Below are 15,074 nucleotides of genomic sequence, written 5' to 3'. Positions count from 1 at the left end.
TGTGATTTTCTGGATTTTTGTTTTAGATTCCGTCTCTCACAGTTGAAGTGTACCTATGATAAAAAATTACAGACCTCTTACATGCTTTGTAAGTAGGAAAATCCGCAAAATCGGCAGTGTATCAAATACTTGTTCCCCCCACTGTATATATAAATATATATATTTAATTGAATGGTTAATACACAGCTCAAGGGCTATTTTAGAAGAATAACATGTGCCAGTGGGGCAAGAAGCAATCCAGTAAGAGGAAGCTGTTTTATTCATGTCAGGCTATACCCATTCACTGGGACGGGCATGAGGGTGGCATACTCGACCTGAGTCCTATGAGACATCTGGGAATGTTTGAGGTAGTGCAACAGATGGATGATAACAGGATGCCTCCCGATGTATTATACTTTGTATTTGATAAATATGTAAACAACTAACTAAAACCTAATGACAAAAAAGTTTATCTTGTTTTTGCTTTGAATCACTCTATGTATTTCGTTCTATTGGTCTCCATAGCTACTGTGTTGTTTACATATACAATGTAATATCTGCACAACATGGTCATTACACACAACTTCAATGCAAACTGAACTGCACCATAAAGATCCATATCACTAACGCTCTCTTGGACACAACACATTGACCAGGGCAGATTTAGCCTATTAGACAGATCTAAGGCACTTACAGGGGGTGAGGAGATCCACAGAGACCATAAAAAGACTCTCTCCATCAAAGCCCCTCTCCCTGAGTGCTGCTGACTCACATTCAGCTGACCTGGGGGAGATGGACAGGTCTGAGTGTTGTGTCCATTATGAATGTGATCCAAACCAAATTATAACATACAGTACCAGTCAAAAGTTTGGGCACACCTATTCAATCCAGGGTCTTTATTTTTACTATTTTCTACATTAAAGAATAATAGTGAAGACATAAAAACTATGAAATAACAAATATGGAATCATGTAGTTCCCCAAAAAGTGTTAAACAAATCAAAATATATTTTATAGTAGACACCCTTTGCCTTGATGACAACTTTGCACACTCTGACAGCAACATTCTCTCAACTATTCTCTTTGGGCTCCCAATTGGCACAGTGGTCTAAGGCACTGCATCTCAGTGCAAGAGTCACTACAGTACATGGTTCAAATCCAGCATCACATCCTGCCATGATTGGGAGTCCCATAGGACGGTGCACAATTGGCCCAGCGTTGCCGGGGTAGGCTGTCATTGTAAATAATTTGTTCTTAACTGACTTGCCTAGTTAAATAAAGGTGAAAGGTAGTCACCTGGAATGCATTTCAATTAACAGGTGTACCTTTATAATTTGTGGAATTTCTTTCCTTCTTAATGTATTTGAGCCAAGCAGTTGTGTTGTGATAAGGTAGGGGTGGTATACAGAAGATAGCCCTAATTGGTAAAAGACCACATCCATATTATGGCAAGAACAGCTCAACTAAGAAGAGAATTTCAAGAACTTTGAATGTTTCATCAAGTGCTTTTGCAAAAACCATCAAGCCTTATGATTAAACAGGCTCTCAGGAGGACCGCGACAGGGAAGGAAGACCCAGAGTTACAGTTGAAGTCAGATGTTTACATACACCTCAGGCAAATACATTTAAACTCTGTTTTTCACAATTCCTGACATTAAATCCTGGTAAAAATTCCCTCTCTTAGGTCAGTTAGGATCACCGCTTCATTTTAAGAATGTGAAATGTCAGAATAATAGTAGAGAGAATTATTTATTTCAGCTTATATTTCTTTCATCACATTCCCAGTGGGTCAGAAGTTTACATACACTCAATTAGTATTTGGTAGCATTGACTTTAAATTGTTTAACTTGGGTCCAACGTTTCGGAAAGCCTTCCACAAGCTTCCCACAATAAGTTAGGTGAATTTTGGCCCATTCCTCCTGACAGAGCTGGTGTAACGGAGTCAGGTTTGTAGGCCTCCTTGCTCACACACACTTTTTCAGTTCTGCCCACAAATGTACTATATGATTGAGGTCAGGGCTTTGAATGGCCACTCCAATACCTTGACTTTGTTGTCCTTAAGCCATTTGCCACAACTGTGGAAGTCTGCTTGGGGTCATTGTCCATTTGGAAGACCCATTTGCGACCAAGCTTTAACTTCTTTGGGCTAGCGGGCAGTATTCAGAAGTTTGGATGAATGAGGTGCCCAAAGTAAACTGCCTGTTACTAAGGTCCAGAAGCTAGGATATGCCTATAACTGTTCGTATTGGATAGAAAACACTCTACAGTTTCCAAAACGGTTACAATAATGTCTGTGAGTATCACAGAACTGATATGGCAGGTGAAAACCCGAGGACAATCCATCCAGAATTTGTTTTTCAGCTCACCACTGATAACAATGGCTGGGAATGGGGATATAAAAGGAAGACCTCCCAGATTGCAGTTCCTATGGCTTCCAATAGATGTCAACAGTCTTTAGAAAGAGTTTCAGGCTCGTTTTTTGATTGAAAAATGAGCTAGAATTTGTAGTTTTTCTAAGTGGCTCCCATTTTGGCTGTAGTGTTTGTTGCGCGTTCCAGAGAGGGTGTGCACTTTGTTATTTATCTGCGGTAATGGTCTCCGGTATTCTCCATCTTAAATTGTATCATTTATTTACATATTAGGGTACCTGAGGATTGATTAGGAACATTGTTTGATATGTTTGGAAGAAGTTTATTGGTAATTTATGGGTTTCATTTGTATGCATTTTGAACGAGGGAACTGGGTGGATTACTTAGTCAAGCGCGCCAATGAAACTGACTTTTTGGGATATAAAGAAGGACTTTATCAAACAAAAGGACCATTTGTTATGTAGATTGGACACTTGTGATTGCAACCAGATGAAGATCTTCAAAGGTAAGTGATTTATTTTATCGCTATTTCTGACTTTCGTGATACCTCTGCTTGGTTGAAAATGTATGTAATGCTTTTTTTGTGCGGTGCGCTGTCCTCAGATAATCACATGGGGTGCTTTCGCCATAAAGCCTTTTTGAAATCTGACAAAGCGGCTGGATTAACAAGAAGTAAAATTTTTAACTGATGTATAACACTTGTAATTTCATTCATGTTTAATATTACAATTTTTGCGCACTGCAATTTCGCGCATTGCAATTTCCCCGGATGTTGGCAAGGTGGGACAGTAGCTTCCCAATGATACGCAAGAAGTTAACTTCCTGACTGATGTCTTGAGATGTTGCTTCATTCTATCCACATCAATTTTCTGCCTCATGATGCCATGAGGGCCAGACTGATTACCAGGACGTGTATTGCGAGCATGCGCTGACCAACTAGCAAGTGTCTTCATTGACATTTTCAACCTTTCCCTGTCAGAGTCTATAATACCAACATGTTTTAAGCAGATCACCATAGTGCCTGTGCCCAAGAACACTAAGGTAACCTGCCTAAATGACGACCGACCCGTAGCACTCACGTCTGTAGCACTGAAGTGTATTGAAAGGCTGGTCATGACTTACATCAACACCATCATCCCAGAAACCCTAGACCCACATTCAATTTGCATACCGTCCAACAGATCCACAGATGATGCAGTCTCTATTGCGCTCCACACTGTCCTTTCCCACCTGGACAAAAGGAACACCTATGTGAGAATGGTATTCATTGACTACAGCTCAGCGTTCAACACCATAGTGCCCTCAAAGCTCATCAATATGCTAAGGACCCTGGGACTAAACACCTCCCTCTGCAACTGGATCATGGACTTCCTGACGGGCCGCCCCCAGGTGGTAAGGGTAGGTAACAACACATCCGCCACGCTGATCCTCAACACAGAGGCCCCTCATGGGTGCGTGCTCAGCCCCCTCCTGTACTCCCTGTTCACTCATGACTGCACAGCCAGGCACGACTCCAACACCGATGACACATAGACAGCCTATAGGGACGGGTCAGAGACCTGGCCATGTGGTGCCAGGACAACAACCTCACCCTCAACGTGATGAAGACAAAGGAGATGATTGTGGACTACAGGAAAAAGAGGACTGAGCACGCCCCCATTCTCATCGACGGGGCTGCTGTGGAGCAAGTTGAGAGCTTCAAGTTCCTTGGCATCCTCATCACCAACAAACTAACATGGTCCAAGCACACCAAGACAGTCGTGAAGCTGGCACGATAAAACCTATTCCCCCTCAGGAGACTGAAAAGATATGGCATAGGTCCTCAGACCCTCAAAAGTTTTGACAGCTGCATCCTCACTGCCTGGTATGGCAACTGCTCGGCCTCCGACCACAAGGCACTACAGAGGGTAGTGCGAACGGCCCAGTACATCACTGGGGCCAAGCTTCCTGCCATTCAGGACCTCCATAACAGGCGATGTCAAAGGAAGGCCCTAAAAATCCAGCCACCCTAGTCATAGACTGTTCTCTCGGCTACCACACGACAAGCGGTACCAGAGCGCCAAGTCTAGGTCTAAGAGGCTTCTAAACAGCTTCCACCCCCAAGCCATAAGACTCCTGAACATCTACTTAAATGACTACCCAGACTATTTACATTGCCCCACCCCACCCCCCCTCCACACCACTGCTACTCTCTGTTGTCATCCATGCATAGTCACTTTAATTACCTCTACCTACATGTACATACTACCTCAACTAACCAGTGTCCCCGCACTTTGACTCTGTATCGGTAACCACCTGTATATATTGTTATATTACTTATTTTTCATATTCTTCTCCGTATTTTTTGAAACTGCGCTGTTGGTTAGGGGCTCGTAAGTAAGCATGTTACTGTAAGGTCTACACCTGTTTTATTCGGCGCATGTGAATAATAAAATATGATTTGATTTAGAATTCAAGTCACACTTAACCAGCATGGCTACCACAGCATTCTGCAGCGATACACCATTCCATCTAGTTTGCGCTTAGTGGGACTGTCATTTGTTTTTCAACAGGACAATGACCCAACACACCTCCAGGCTGTGTAAGGGCTATTTGACCAAGAAGGAGAGTGATGGAGTGATGCATCAGATGGCCTGGCCTCCACAATCACCCGACCTGAAGCCAATTTAGATGGTTTTGGATGAGTTGGACCGCAGAGTGAAGGGAAAATCAGCCAACAAGTACCCAGCATATGTGGGAACACCTTCAAGACTGTTGGAAAAGCATTCCAGGTGAAGCCGGTTAAGAGAATGCCAAGTGCGCAAAGCTGTCAAGGCAAAGGGTGGCTACTTTGAAGAATCTAAGATATTAAACAAATTTTGGTTTAACACTTTTTTGGTTACTACATGACTCCATATGTGTTATTTCATAGTTTTGATGTCTTCACTATTATTCTACGATGTAGAAAATAGTCCAAATAGAACCCTTGAATGAGTAGGTTGTGTGCAAACTTTTGACTGGTACTGTATATCTCAGCATCACCAATAGCTATTTGTAGGGTAGGACTATTCATAGCCACACACAGTAGAGCTGAACGTGATGGTGCAACAGTACCTAACCCTCTTCCTGACAGTCTGATGCCGTTAGGGAGAGCAGCCATTAATACAGCGTAACTGCTAAGGTTTATTGATACAGGAAGTCTCCAGGTCTGGGGGGGAAGATGAGATCACCCCTCATGGATGCAACACAACCAAGGCTGCCGGACAAAGGGATGATTTGTACACTAGCCCCTTTACTGGCCAGAGTCAATACTGACCCGTAGGGGAATGAGACAATGACATCCCAAACCTACGAACTTACTGACTTTCATTCAGTAAAGGGTGTCATCCCTCAGTCAGGGAAGTGGACACAATGCAGCTGTCTGTCATCAGTTACGTGTTAACCCTCGCAAGGCTGCAGGACCAGACGGCATCCCCAGCCGCGCCCTCAGAGCATGCGCAGACCAGCTGGCTGGTGTGTTAACGGACATATTCAATCAATCCCTATCCCAGTCTGCTGTTCCCACATGCTTCAAGAGGGCCACCATTGTTCCTGTTCCCAAGAAAGCTACGGTAACTGAGCTAAACGACTACCGCCCCGTAGCACTCACTTCCGTCATCATGAAGTGCTTTGAGAGACTAGTCAAGGACCATATCACCTCCACCCTACCTGACACCCTAGACCCACTCCAATTTGCTTTCCGCCCAAATAGGTCCACAGACGATGCAATCTCAACCACACTGCACACTGCCCTAACCCACCTGGACAAGAGGAATACCTATGTGAGAATGCTGTTCATCGACTACAGCTCGGCATTTAACACCATAGTACCCTCCAAGCTCGTCATCAAGCTCGAGACCCCGCCCTGTGCAACTGGGTACTGGACTTCCTGACGGGCCGCCCCCAGGTGGTGAGGGTAGGCAACAACATCTCCACCCCGCTGATCCTCAACACTGGGGCCCCACAAGGGTGCGTTCTGAGCCCTCTCCTGTACCCCCTGTTCACCCACGACTGCGTGGCCACGCACGCCTCCAACTCAATCATCAAGTTTGCGGACGACACAACAGTGGTAGGCTTGATTACCAACAACGACGAGACGGCCTACAGAGAGGTGAGGGCCCTCGGAGTGTGGTGTCAGGAAAATAACCTCACACTCAACGTGAACAAAACTAAGGAGATGATTGTGGACTTCAGGAAACAGCAGAGGGAACACCCCCCTATCCACATCGATGGAACAGTAGTGGAGGGTAACAGAGGGTAGCAAGTTTTAAGTTCCTCAGCATACACATCACAGACAAACTGAATTGGTCCACCCACACAGACAGCATCGTGAAGAAGGCGCAGCAGCGCCTCTTCAACCTCAGGAGGCAGAAGAAATTCGGCTTGTCACCAAAAGCACTCACAAACTTCTACAGATGCACAATCGAGAGCATCCTGGCGGGCTGTATCACCGCCTGGTACGGCAACTGCTCCGCCCACAACCGTAAGGCTCTCCTGAGGGTAGTGAGGTCTGCACAACGCATCACCGGGGGGGGGGGCAAACTACCTGCCCTCCAGGACACCTACACCACCCGATGTTACAGGAAGGCCATAAAGATCATCAAGGACAACAACCACCCGAGCCACTGCCTCTTCGCCCCGCTATCATCCAGAAGGCGAGGTCAGTACAGGTGCATCAAAGCTGGGACCGAGAGACTGAAAAACAGCTTCTATCTCAAGGCCATCAGACTGTTAAACAGCCACCACTAACATTGAGTGGCTGCTGCCAACACACCGACTCAACTCCAGCCACTTTAATAATGGGAATTGATGGGAAATTATGTAAAATATATCACTAGCCACTTTAAACAATGCTACCTAATACGTTTACATACCCTACATTATTAATCTTATATGTATATACTGTACTCTATATCATCTACTGCATCTTTATGTAATACATGTATCACTAGCCACTTTGTTTACATACTCATCTCATATGTATATACTGTACTCGATACCATCTACTGTATCTTGCCTATGCCGCTCTGTAGGATCACTCATTCATATATCTTTATGTACATATTCTTTATCCCCTTACACTTGTGTATAAGACAGTAGTTTTGGAATTGTTGGATTACTTGTTGGTTATTACTGCATTGTCAGAACTAGAAGCACAAGCATTTCGCTACACTCGCATTAACATCTGCTAACCATGGGTATGTGACAAATCATATTTGATCAGTGATGGAGGTCCTGGAGGTGGCAGGCCTTCAAGGAATAGCAGTGCTGTCTAGTCGCAGCAATGTTTGCCAAACGGAGATTGACATTTAGCCTGATGTGAGACAAAGTTGGAAACTCTGCAATAACAGTGATGAGACCTTGAGGATGTGACAAGTGATTGTGTATGCAAAAAATCAAATGAGACCTAGTACAGACCCCCCTAGTGGACAGCAGTAGTGAGACAGTGCAGACCATGTTCTGGGGTGGGGAGTTTCTCCGCTCATACAGGACTAATAAAAAGCCTAATTCACAAATTGTAGTTTTCTGCAGTTGCTATGGGCAACAAAGAAAAATCAACTTTGTAGTTTTTGGTCAGTATTAAGAGTAGGCCAAAAGTTGATCAACCATAAGGTATTTTGTAATTCAGACTAAGTCTATTATGGTATTAAACTGGAACACCATCCACATCATTAATCCTTATGCTCATTAACAGCCATGCAGATAGAGGGGTCACAATTATATTGTACCATGTAGTCAATAAAATGCAAGTGTTCCCCCAATATTTTTTATTGCAGATCAATATTCCTGTGGCTAGAGAGCTGTTAATTTTACATTGTATAGCAATTCAATAGAACAGAAGTTACAAGGTCACAAAGCAGGTATGATACAATATAATTATTTATTAACTTTCAGATGACATCTTTGACACCGACCGGTGCGTTAGCTGCTTCACTCTACCCTTACAGCAAAATATAAAACCATGAGCATGACTTAAAACCTGATTGGACCAGTTAACATATTGTCTTAAATTCAGTGTTCAATGTTAACATATCAGACCCTGAGGAACCTACCCTCTGGAAGGGATGGACAAGAGCATCCAGACACCCAACAGCTTATGGATGACATACATACCCCCCAAAAAGAACATGCATGAACAGATACCTTCCAAACTGCCAGAGGGACAGTCCTTCAAAACCAACTGACCAGACTTTAAAAATGCTACATTCAAACAGTAGCAAGTATGTATTTTACACATTTACAAAATGTTATGTTCCAAGTGGGTTTTCCCAGGTCTACCCACATGAAAGCTGGAATAGTATCACCCCTCCCACCCTCTGAGAGGGTCGTGGTGCTGAGAGGGTCAGGGGCTCAGTCATTAGTTCCATATTAGTCGGTGTGCCACAGCAGTACACCGGGGACTGGACGGGCTGCAGAAGTTTGATTGACATGGGAAGGGCCAGAGCAGGTCAAGGAGGGGTGTTGCAAAATAAACCAGAAAAGGTTTACCAAAATATTTATTTTTTGTCTTCCACAGTCTGTCTCCACTTCCACAGTTCAGCCATTGCCTGAAAAAAGATGGGAAAAACATTTACCAAAGCATAAATCATAATGTCATAGTGAGAGCCCAAAACTTTAGAGGTACTGGTGTTTCTCACTGCTGATCAAAACCAAGTTGTCTTCATTGCTCTTCCAGGATGTTTTCCAACAGCACTATGGTTGTCATTTCAAACTTCCAATTGAACCACATTAAGTTCCAGACAGGTCAAATTTCACAACGTTCCTGGGGAGCATTACCATACCTTGGTGTCTGTGACTCTGAAGCTGTTCTTCACAAAGCTCTCGAACTTGGGCTGGAGTTTAGGCAGGTTCACTCCCTGAAATATGACATTACTATAGTTATTCAGATGTGTCCCTTAAATCTAGTGTTCGGTCAGTCTTTTGGTTAACAGTTCTTTAACATACATCAGCTAGATCAGTTCATCCCATCTCTGCTTTAGGCAAGTGCATTTCCAGATAATATATACATCAAGACAGAACACATACACCCACCTTCTCCATAGTCGCCTTCATCTTGGCCTTCAGCTCAGGGATGGTGAGGACTGGTTTGGGGGTCTGAGGTGTTTTAGGGGTTGCTTTGGGGGTCTGGCCATTTTTGTCACCAGGCATATTTGACTGAAAAACAGAGAACTTGTTAGACAAGACATGTAACATGACTAACATGCATCACTACAAAACTCCGATACAGGAGTGGTCATCTTCAGTCTCAGTCTTTTGGTAAGCAGTGTTGAAAATGCATCAGTAAATCAGCTCAACAGATATCATCTTTGACTAGAAACAATGTGATGGTAGGGCAGAAGATGTGTGAAGAAGACTACCTGTTTGCCAGCTGGTGTGTTGGCTTTATGGCCCTTTCCATTCTGGGCAGGAGTTTGAGGTTTGGACGGAGTCTTCTTAACCTGAGTAAAACAGAGGTTTCGTGTCATTTTCAAAGGTAGAATGAAAATAGGCTGAACTAAACTAAACATTACAGGTGGGCAAATAAATGCACTCACCTTAACAGGAGTTTCTTCAGCCTCACTCTCCTCATCATCATCCCTAAAGAGATGTTACAAATCAACTCTAGATTAAACCTCACCATGGAACATTGATTAAGTCAGTCAAACACTACACTTACTCCTCATAGTCATCCATCTTCATCTTCTTCTGTGAAGAGGAGAAAGGGAAGGATATGGTAAGTGTCATGAGGTGAGGATGTGACGCAAGATTAAAGAGTGGATAACATTCAGAAATGGGAATGACCCTCTTCAGTCTCAGTCTTTTGGTAAGCAGTGTTGAAAAAGCATCAGTAAATCAGCTCAACAAAGATCATCTTTGACTAGGGAGGCCATGCAATATTAGGGCACCAGATATATACATTTTGTAATGCAAGTTATTTCCCCGTTGGCGTGTTGGATCAAAGGCCAGTATCCGGGACCAACCTGAGATTTAAGTGCTGGTACTGATGCAGCCCTTTTCTTGGGCATTTGTACCGCTTCCTCTTCATCGTCGTCCTCGTCGAAAGTTTGGTCTCCTCCCATCACTGGTGGAAAAGCAACACGTTAACTTTGAGTAGATAGAAGTTAGTTGTCATATTCTCTAGGATAGGGGGCAGCATTTGGAATTTTGAATGAAAAGCATGCCCAAATTCAACTGCCTGCTACTCATCCCCAGAAGACAATATATTAGTAGATTTGGATAGAAAACTTTCTAAACTGTTTGAATCATGTCTGAGTATAACAGAACTTATTTATTCAGATTCTTTTTTTGTGTTTTTTTAGGTCCCTCTTTTCAATGGGTATCCAGATTTCTAAGGGACCTTCTTGCAGTTCCTACCACTTCCCCTGGATGTCAGTCTTTAGAAATTGGTACAGGTTTTTCCTTTGTGTAATGAAGGAACACTGTTCAGAACGAAGCTAGAGTGAAGAGGACTGTTAGAGGCGCGTGACCTGAAAGCTAGCTACAGTTTGTTTTCCTCCTGTATTGAACAGATCATCCAGCCTTCAATTGTATCTAATATTTACATTTAAAAAATCCCTAAAGTTGTATTACAAAAGTAGTGTGAAATGCTTTGGCAAAGTTTACAGGTAACCTGTTGAGGTCACGTTGCGCAAGTTGGTACCGGTGTTTTTCTGGATCAAACACGCCAAATAAATTGACATTTTGGATATATATCTACGGAATTAATCGAACAAAAGGACCATTCAGATGTTCATGGGACATATTGGAGTGCCAACCAAAGAAGCTCAAAGGCAATGCATGAATTATATCTTTATTTCTGCATTTTGTGTCGCACCTGGTGGGTTGAAATATGCTTGTCAGTGTTTGTTTACTATGGTGCTATCCTCAGATGGCTCTTCTGCGAAAGCAAACGAGGCTTTTTTTTAAATCTGAAGTGTTGGCTGGATTCACAACGTGTGGCTTTAATTTGGTATCTTGCATGTGTGATTTCAAGTTAGATTTTTATAGTAATTTATTTGAATTTGGCACTCTGCATTTTCACTGGCTTTTGGCCAGGTGGGACGCTACCATCCCACATATCCCAGAGAGGTTAAGATTATGAGAACTTCACCCAGCAGACAAATAATTACAAACAGTAACAAGCCAAGTAGAAGAATTACACCAAGTCAGAAATAGAGAAAATGAATCACGCGCCTTTGATGATCTTCATATGATTGCACACAGAAGAGATTCATTTACTCAATAAATGTTCCTTTTGTTCGATAAAGTCTCTTCATATCCAAAAACCTGTTTTGTTAGTGAGTTTTCAGTAATCCACAGGCTCAAACGCACTCACAACAGGCAGACAAATTCCAAATTGCATCCGTAAAGTTTAGAAACATGTCAAACAATGTTTATATTCAATCCTCAGGTTGTTAGCTAGCCTAAAAGCTCTGTGACACAGCAGGGTCCACTCAGACTGCTCTTACACCCTCATTTTTCAGAATACAAGCCTGAAACAATTGCTAAAGACTTGACATCTGGTGGAAGGCATAGGAACTGCAATTTGAGTCCTAAGTAAATGGATACTGTAATGGCACTGAATAGAAAACTAGAACAAAATAATCCTACTTCCTGAATGGATTTCGCTCAGGGTTTCACCCGCCAAATCAATTATTTTATACTCAGACACTATTTTAACAGTTTTGGAAACTTTAGTGTTTTCTATCCAAATCTACCAATTATATTAATATATTATATTAATATCTTCTGGGCCTGAGTAGCATGCGGAATTCCAAACGCTACCCACTACCCTAGAGGAGTTAATAAAGACATTAAAACAAAAATCAAATAATTCTCTTTATTTGATATTTCAGTCTTTTGGTATGCAGTGTTGAAATCAGTAAGTCATCTCAACAACTATCATCTGACTACAGAGGCCATGGCAGCACCAAAGATACCATGGGAGTAACATAGTCCCGAGATAAGCAATACTCACTGACAAGGTGTTGGCCACTGATGTGGATTGGACCAGAACCAGCCTTGAGACGGAAAACTGCTGGGGATGTGATTGCGAACCCACTAAGACACACCTGCAACACACAATTAACTGCTCAATAGACATGAACTCTACACAAGGCCATACAACCACCATCTCCCACTCAGGGATAGAATAGAAGTATTGACGACTGACTACTCACACTTGGCAAGGTGGAGGGTTTGAGCGCAGCTAGCACAGCCTTCACCTTCTCACCCTCTGCGTTCTGTCCTTCCACCTCTACAACATGCAGCTCATCCTTGGTGCTGGGGTCCACACACACCTAAGACCAATCAACAGGAGACATAAAGTTCATCATACCTATAACAAGAAATGGTTAAACAGAAATATTGCCATCAATTCACATTATATAAAATAAGCACCAGTAACACTCACCATCCTTAAGTCCAGTTGGTGCTCAAAGTCATCCTCTTCTGGGTTGAAGACAACATCCTTCCCAGATTTCAACTCACACCCTATTGAAAAAAAAGTGTCAATTACATATGTGGAAATACTACATTGTACCCCTTTCCCTTAGTTGATGGCATTGTTGGGCTGGGCAATTTCTTATCCTGTAATAAAATGGTGGGTCTTCAGGCGTTTTTCCAGCCAGTGAAACGGCTGATGCAACTAATAACGACTCAATTGAAGACTATACCATGTTGAATCACTTGCGTTCCTGGAAAAGGAAAAGCATGCACCCAAACCGTTAACTTGTGGATAAGGTTGCCCATTACTGGACATCTCCCAGTTTGAAGTGACTGAGGTGAGGCCAAAATATGGGTCACATACTCACGTGGTTGGAAGAGTTTGGAGCCCTGACAAAGGGAACGTGTTCAATGCAACTAACTAGCTCTTAGACATGATGCTATGAACATTATGCGAGTCAAACTACATGTACCATTTGGAATTCACGTATTATTTTAATTGTCCAATCACCATTTCAATCTGGGAGTTAATGCCACGTCTTTAACAATAACATGTTACCTTAATGAAAGTGGATCAATTATCACAGGTAACTAGTTAAAACAGCTTTAGCCAAAACTAGAAACTTAGGCAATGTTAACATCTTGCTGCACTGCATGAGCACGTTTCTAGACGGCCTTGTGCGCCATCTTTTAAACACGTGTTCAGACGCATGGAGGGCCAACTAGCTAGCCCCGTAGTTTGTGGAACATCGCCTGTAATGTCAAATTTGTCCAGCAATGTGAACTTATCAGTCTGGCCCAACTACCACAACAAATTAAATCAACCAGGGAACCAATATGATGAAAGCATTACCCAATTTAGCGAACTTCTAAAAAAAGGTCTCAAGATGGTTTGCAAGCTAACTACTATAATACCGTCCATGTCTCGTGGCTATCTACCAAGCTGACAACTGGGTACATAATTTCCATTCCCAAGCATTGTAACGAATGACATTGTATTCAGAAATCGTAACGTTATTGAACAATACATTGACGAAACTCACATCGCCCAATTAATTTTAGCTAACTAACATTAGTTACTGTAGCTAGCCATAGTGCTGGCTGTGTAGCTACCTCGTGCGATGTTGGCGTCTGATGAACAGCTCTTTTTCTTGCTAACTAGTTGACATGGATTTGAAACTACACTGAAAACACCAAATTATGTTACTTAAAAAAAACATCTCACCATAGAGAAAGGTCTGTGGCCCCATTTGTTCCTCGTCCATCCCGTTCAATTTGATTACTAACAGCGGGCTCTTCCGAAATGAAATGAAATATCTCTTTCAACGCAGACATACGTTACACGGACTCAATGGCCACACCTCCTTTCTAGATTGATGGAAGATTTTCTTTGGTATAGCCCAATCATCACAGTTATTTACTGAAAGAGGCGTATTTATAAATATTCATGATCATTAGAGACAAAGTGGAGTCGCAATTCAACCGCTGACCAGACCGCTGACCTGCGTCCGCCATCCCGCTTCTTGATTTTGTCTACCAACACCAGACACGATCAGGAGCCACAGGTTGAAATGTCAAAACGAACTCTGAACCAACTATATTAATTTGGGGACAGCTAAAAAACAACAACATGTATGGCAATTTAGCTAGTTGCTTGCTGTTGTTAGCAAATTTGTCCTGGGATATTAACATCGGGTTGTTATTTTACCTGAAATGCACAAGGTCCTCCACTCCTCTACGATTAATCCCACAGTTAATTTCCAGTAATCTCTCCTCCTTCGGGCTTCTTATTTTTTGGACTTTATATGGCGGTTGGCAGCCAGTTTTAAGGTGCACTACCAACAGGACTGGATTGTGGACCTCAGTTCATCTTCAATCACCCACATGGGTATATGCTCTTAAAAACCAATGAGAAGATGGCACGTTGGTATATGCTCCTAAAAACCAACGAGGAGATGGGAGAGGCGGCTCTTGCGTGTCAAGCACAACAAATAGAACAAAGTTCTATTTTAGAGCCTGGCTACGCAGACACTCGCGAGCAGTGTTGGAGCAATGATTGGATAACATGTTTGTGTACATTTATTTTACAAAGCTCGTACACACTACGCACGCGGTGTGGTCAGCATGTCAGACACTAGGCATATGTGGCAGGGTCTACGGACTACAAAGGGAAAACCAGCCACATCACGGACACCAATGTCTTGCTTCCAGACAAGCTAGACACCTTCTTCACCCACTGTCAGGAAAGTGCAACCAACGCAGCCCGCTACCAAGGACTGTGGGC

At 42.9% G+C, this 15,074-nt stretch overlaps 1 protein-coding gene across 2 annotated transcripts; it reads right to left on the bottom strand.

Moving 5' to 3' along the window:
- Positions 1 to 8,118: 8,118 nt before the first annotated feature.
- On the bottom strand, positions 8,119 to 14,201 carry LOC109874010 (nucleophosmin). Of its 2 annotated transcripts, none has more exons than XM_020465745.2 (11): positions 14,016 to 14,201; positions 12,759 to 12,838; positions 12,526 to 12,645; positions 12,324 to 12,417; positions 10,327 to 10,427; positions 10,023 to 10,048; positions 9,901 to 9,943; positions 9,724 to 9,804; positions 9,398 to 9,520; positions 9,148 to 9,222; positions 8,119 to 8,913 (listed from the first exon to the last, which is right to left on the bottom strand). In XM_020465745.2, exons 1-11 carry the CDS (start codon positions 14,053 to 14,055, stop codon positions 8,863 to 8,865), a joined length of 834 nt encoding a protein of 277 aa, XP_020321334.1. In that variant the 5' UTR covers positions 14,056 to 14,201; the 3' UTR covers positions 8,119 to 8,862. The 2 variants fall into 2 exon arrangements, with proteins under 2 accessions (XP_020321334.1, XP_020321333.1); XM_020465744.2 differs by having other exon boundaries at positions 10,023 to 10,051; positions 14,016 to 14,194.
- Positions 14,202 to 15,074: the final 873 nt, after the last annotated feature.

The sequence above is a fragment of the Oncorhynchus kisutch genome, linkage group LG29 (assembly GCF_002021735.2).
Source record: "Oncorhynchus kisutch isolate 150728-3 linkage group LG29, Okis_V2, whole genome shotgun sequence".
NCBI lineage: Eukaryota > Metazoa > Chordata > Actinopteri > Salmoniformes > Salmonidae > Oncorhynchus > Oncorhynchus kisutch.
This window is presented reverse-complemented; position numbering and strand designations above follow the sequence as displayed.

What these genes read in the sequence shown, in the direction of transcription:
- LOC109874010 (XM_020465744.2), bottom strand. Translation starts at nt 14,055, where the DNA reads ATGGACGAGGAACAAATGGGGCCACAGACCTTTCTCTATG. An exon ending in AACCCTCCACCTTGCCAAGT is followed by an intron (nt 12,418 to 12,525) that starts GTGAGTAGTCAG and finishes TGTGTGTTGCAG; the next exon opens with GTGTGTCTTAGTGGGTTCGC. An exon ending in AAGATGGATGACTATGAGGA is followed by an intron (nt 9,944 to 10,022) that starts GTAAGTGTAGTG and finishes ACATCTCTTTAG; the next exon opens with GGATGATGATGAGGAGAGTG.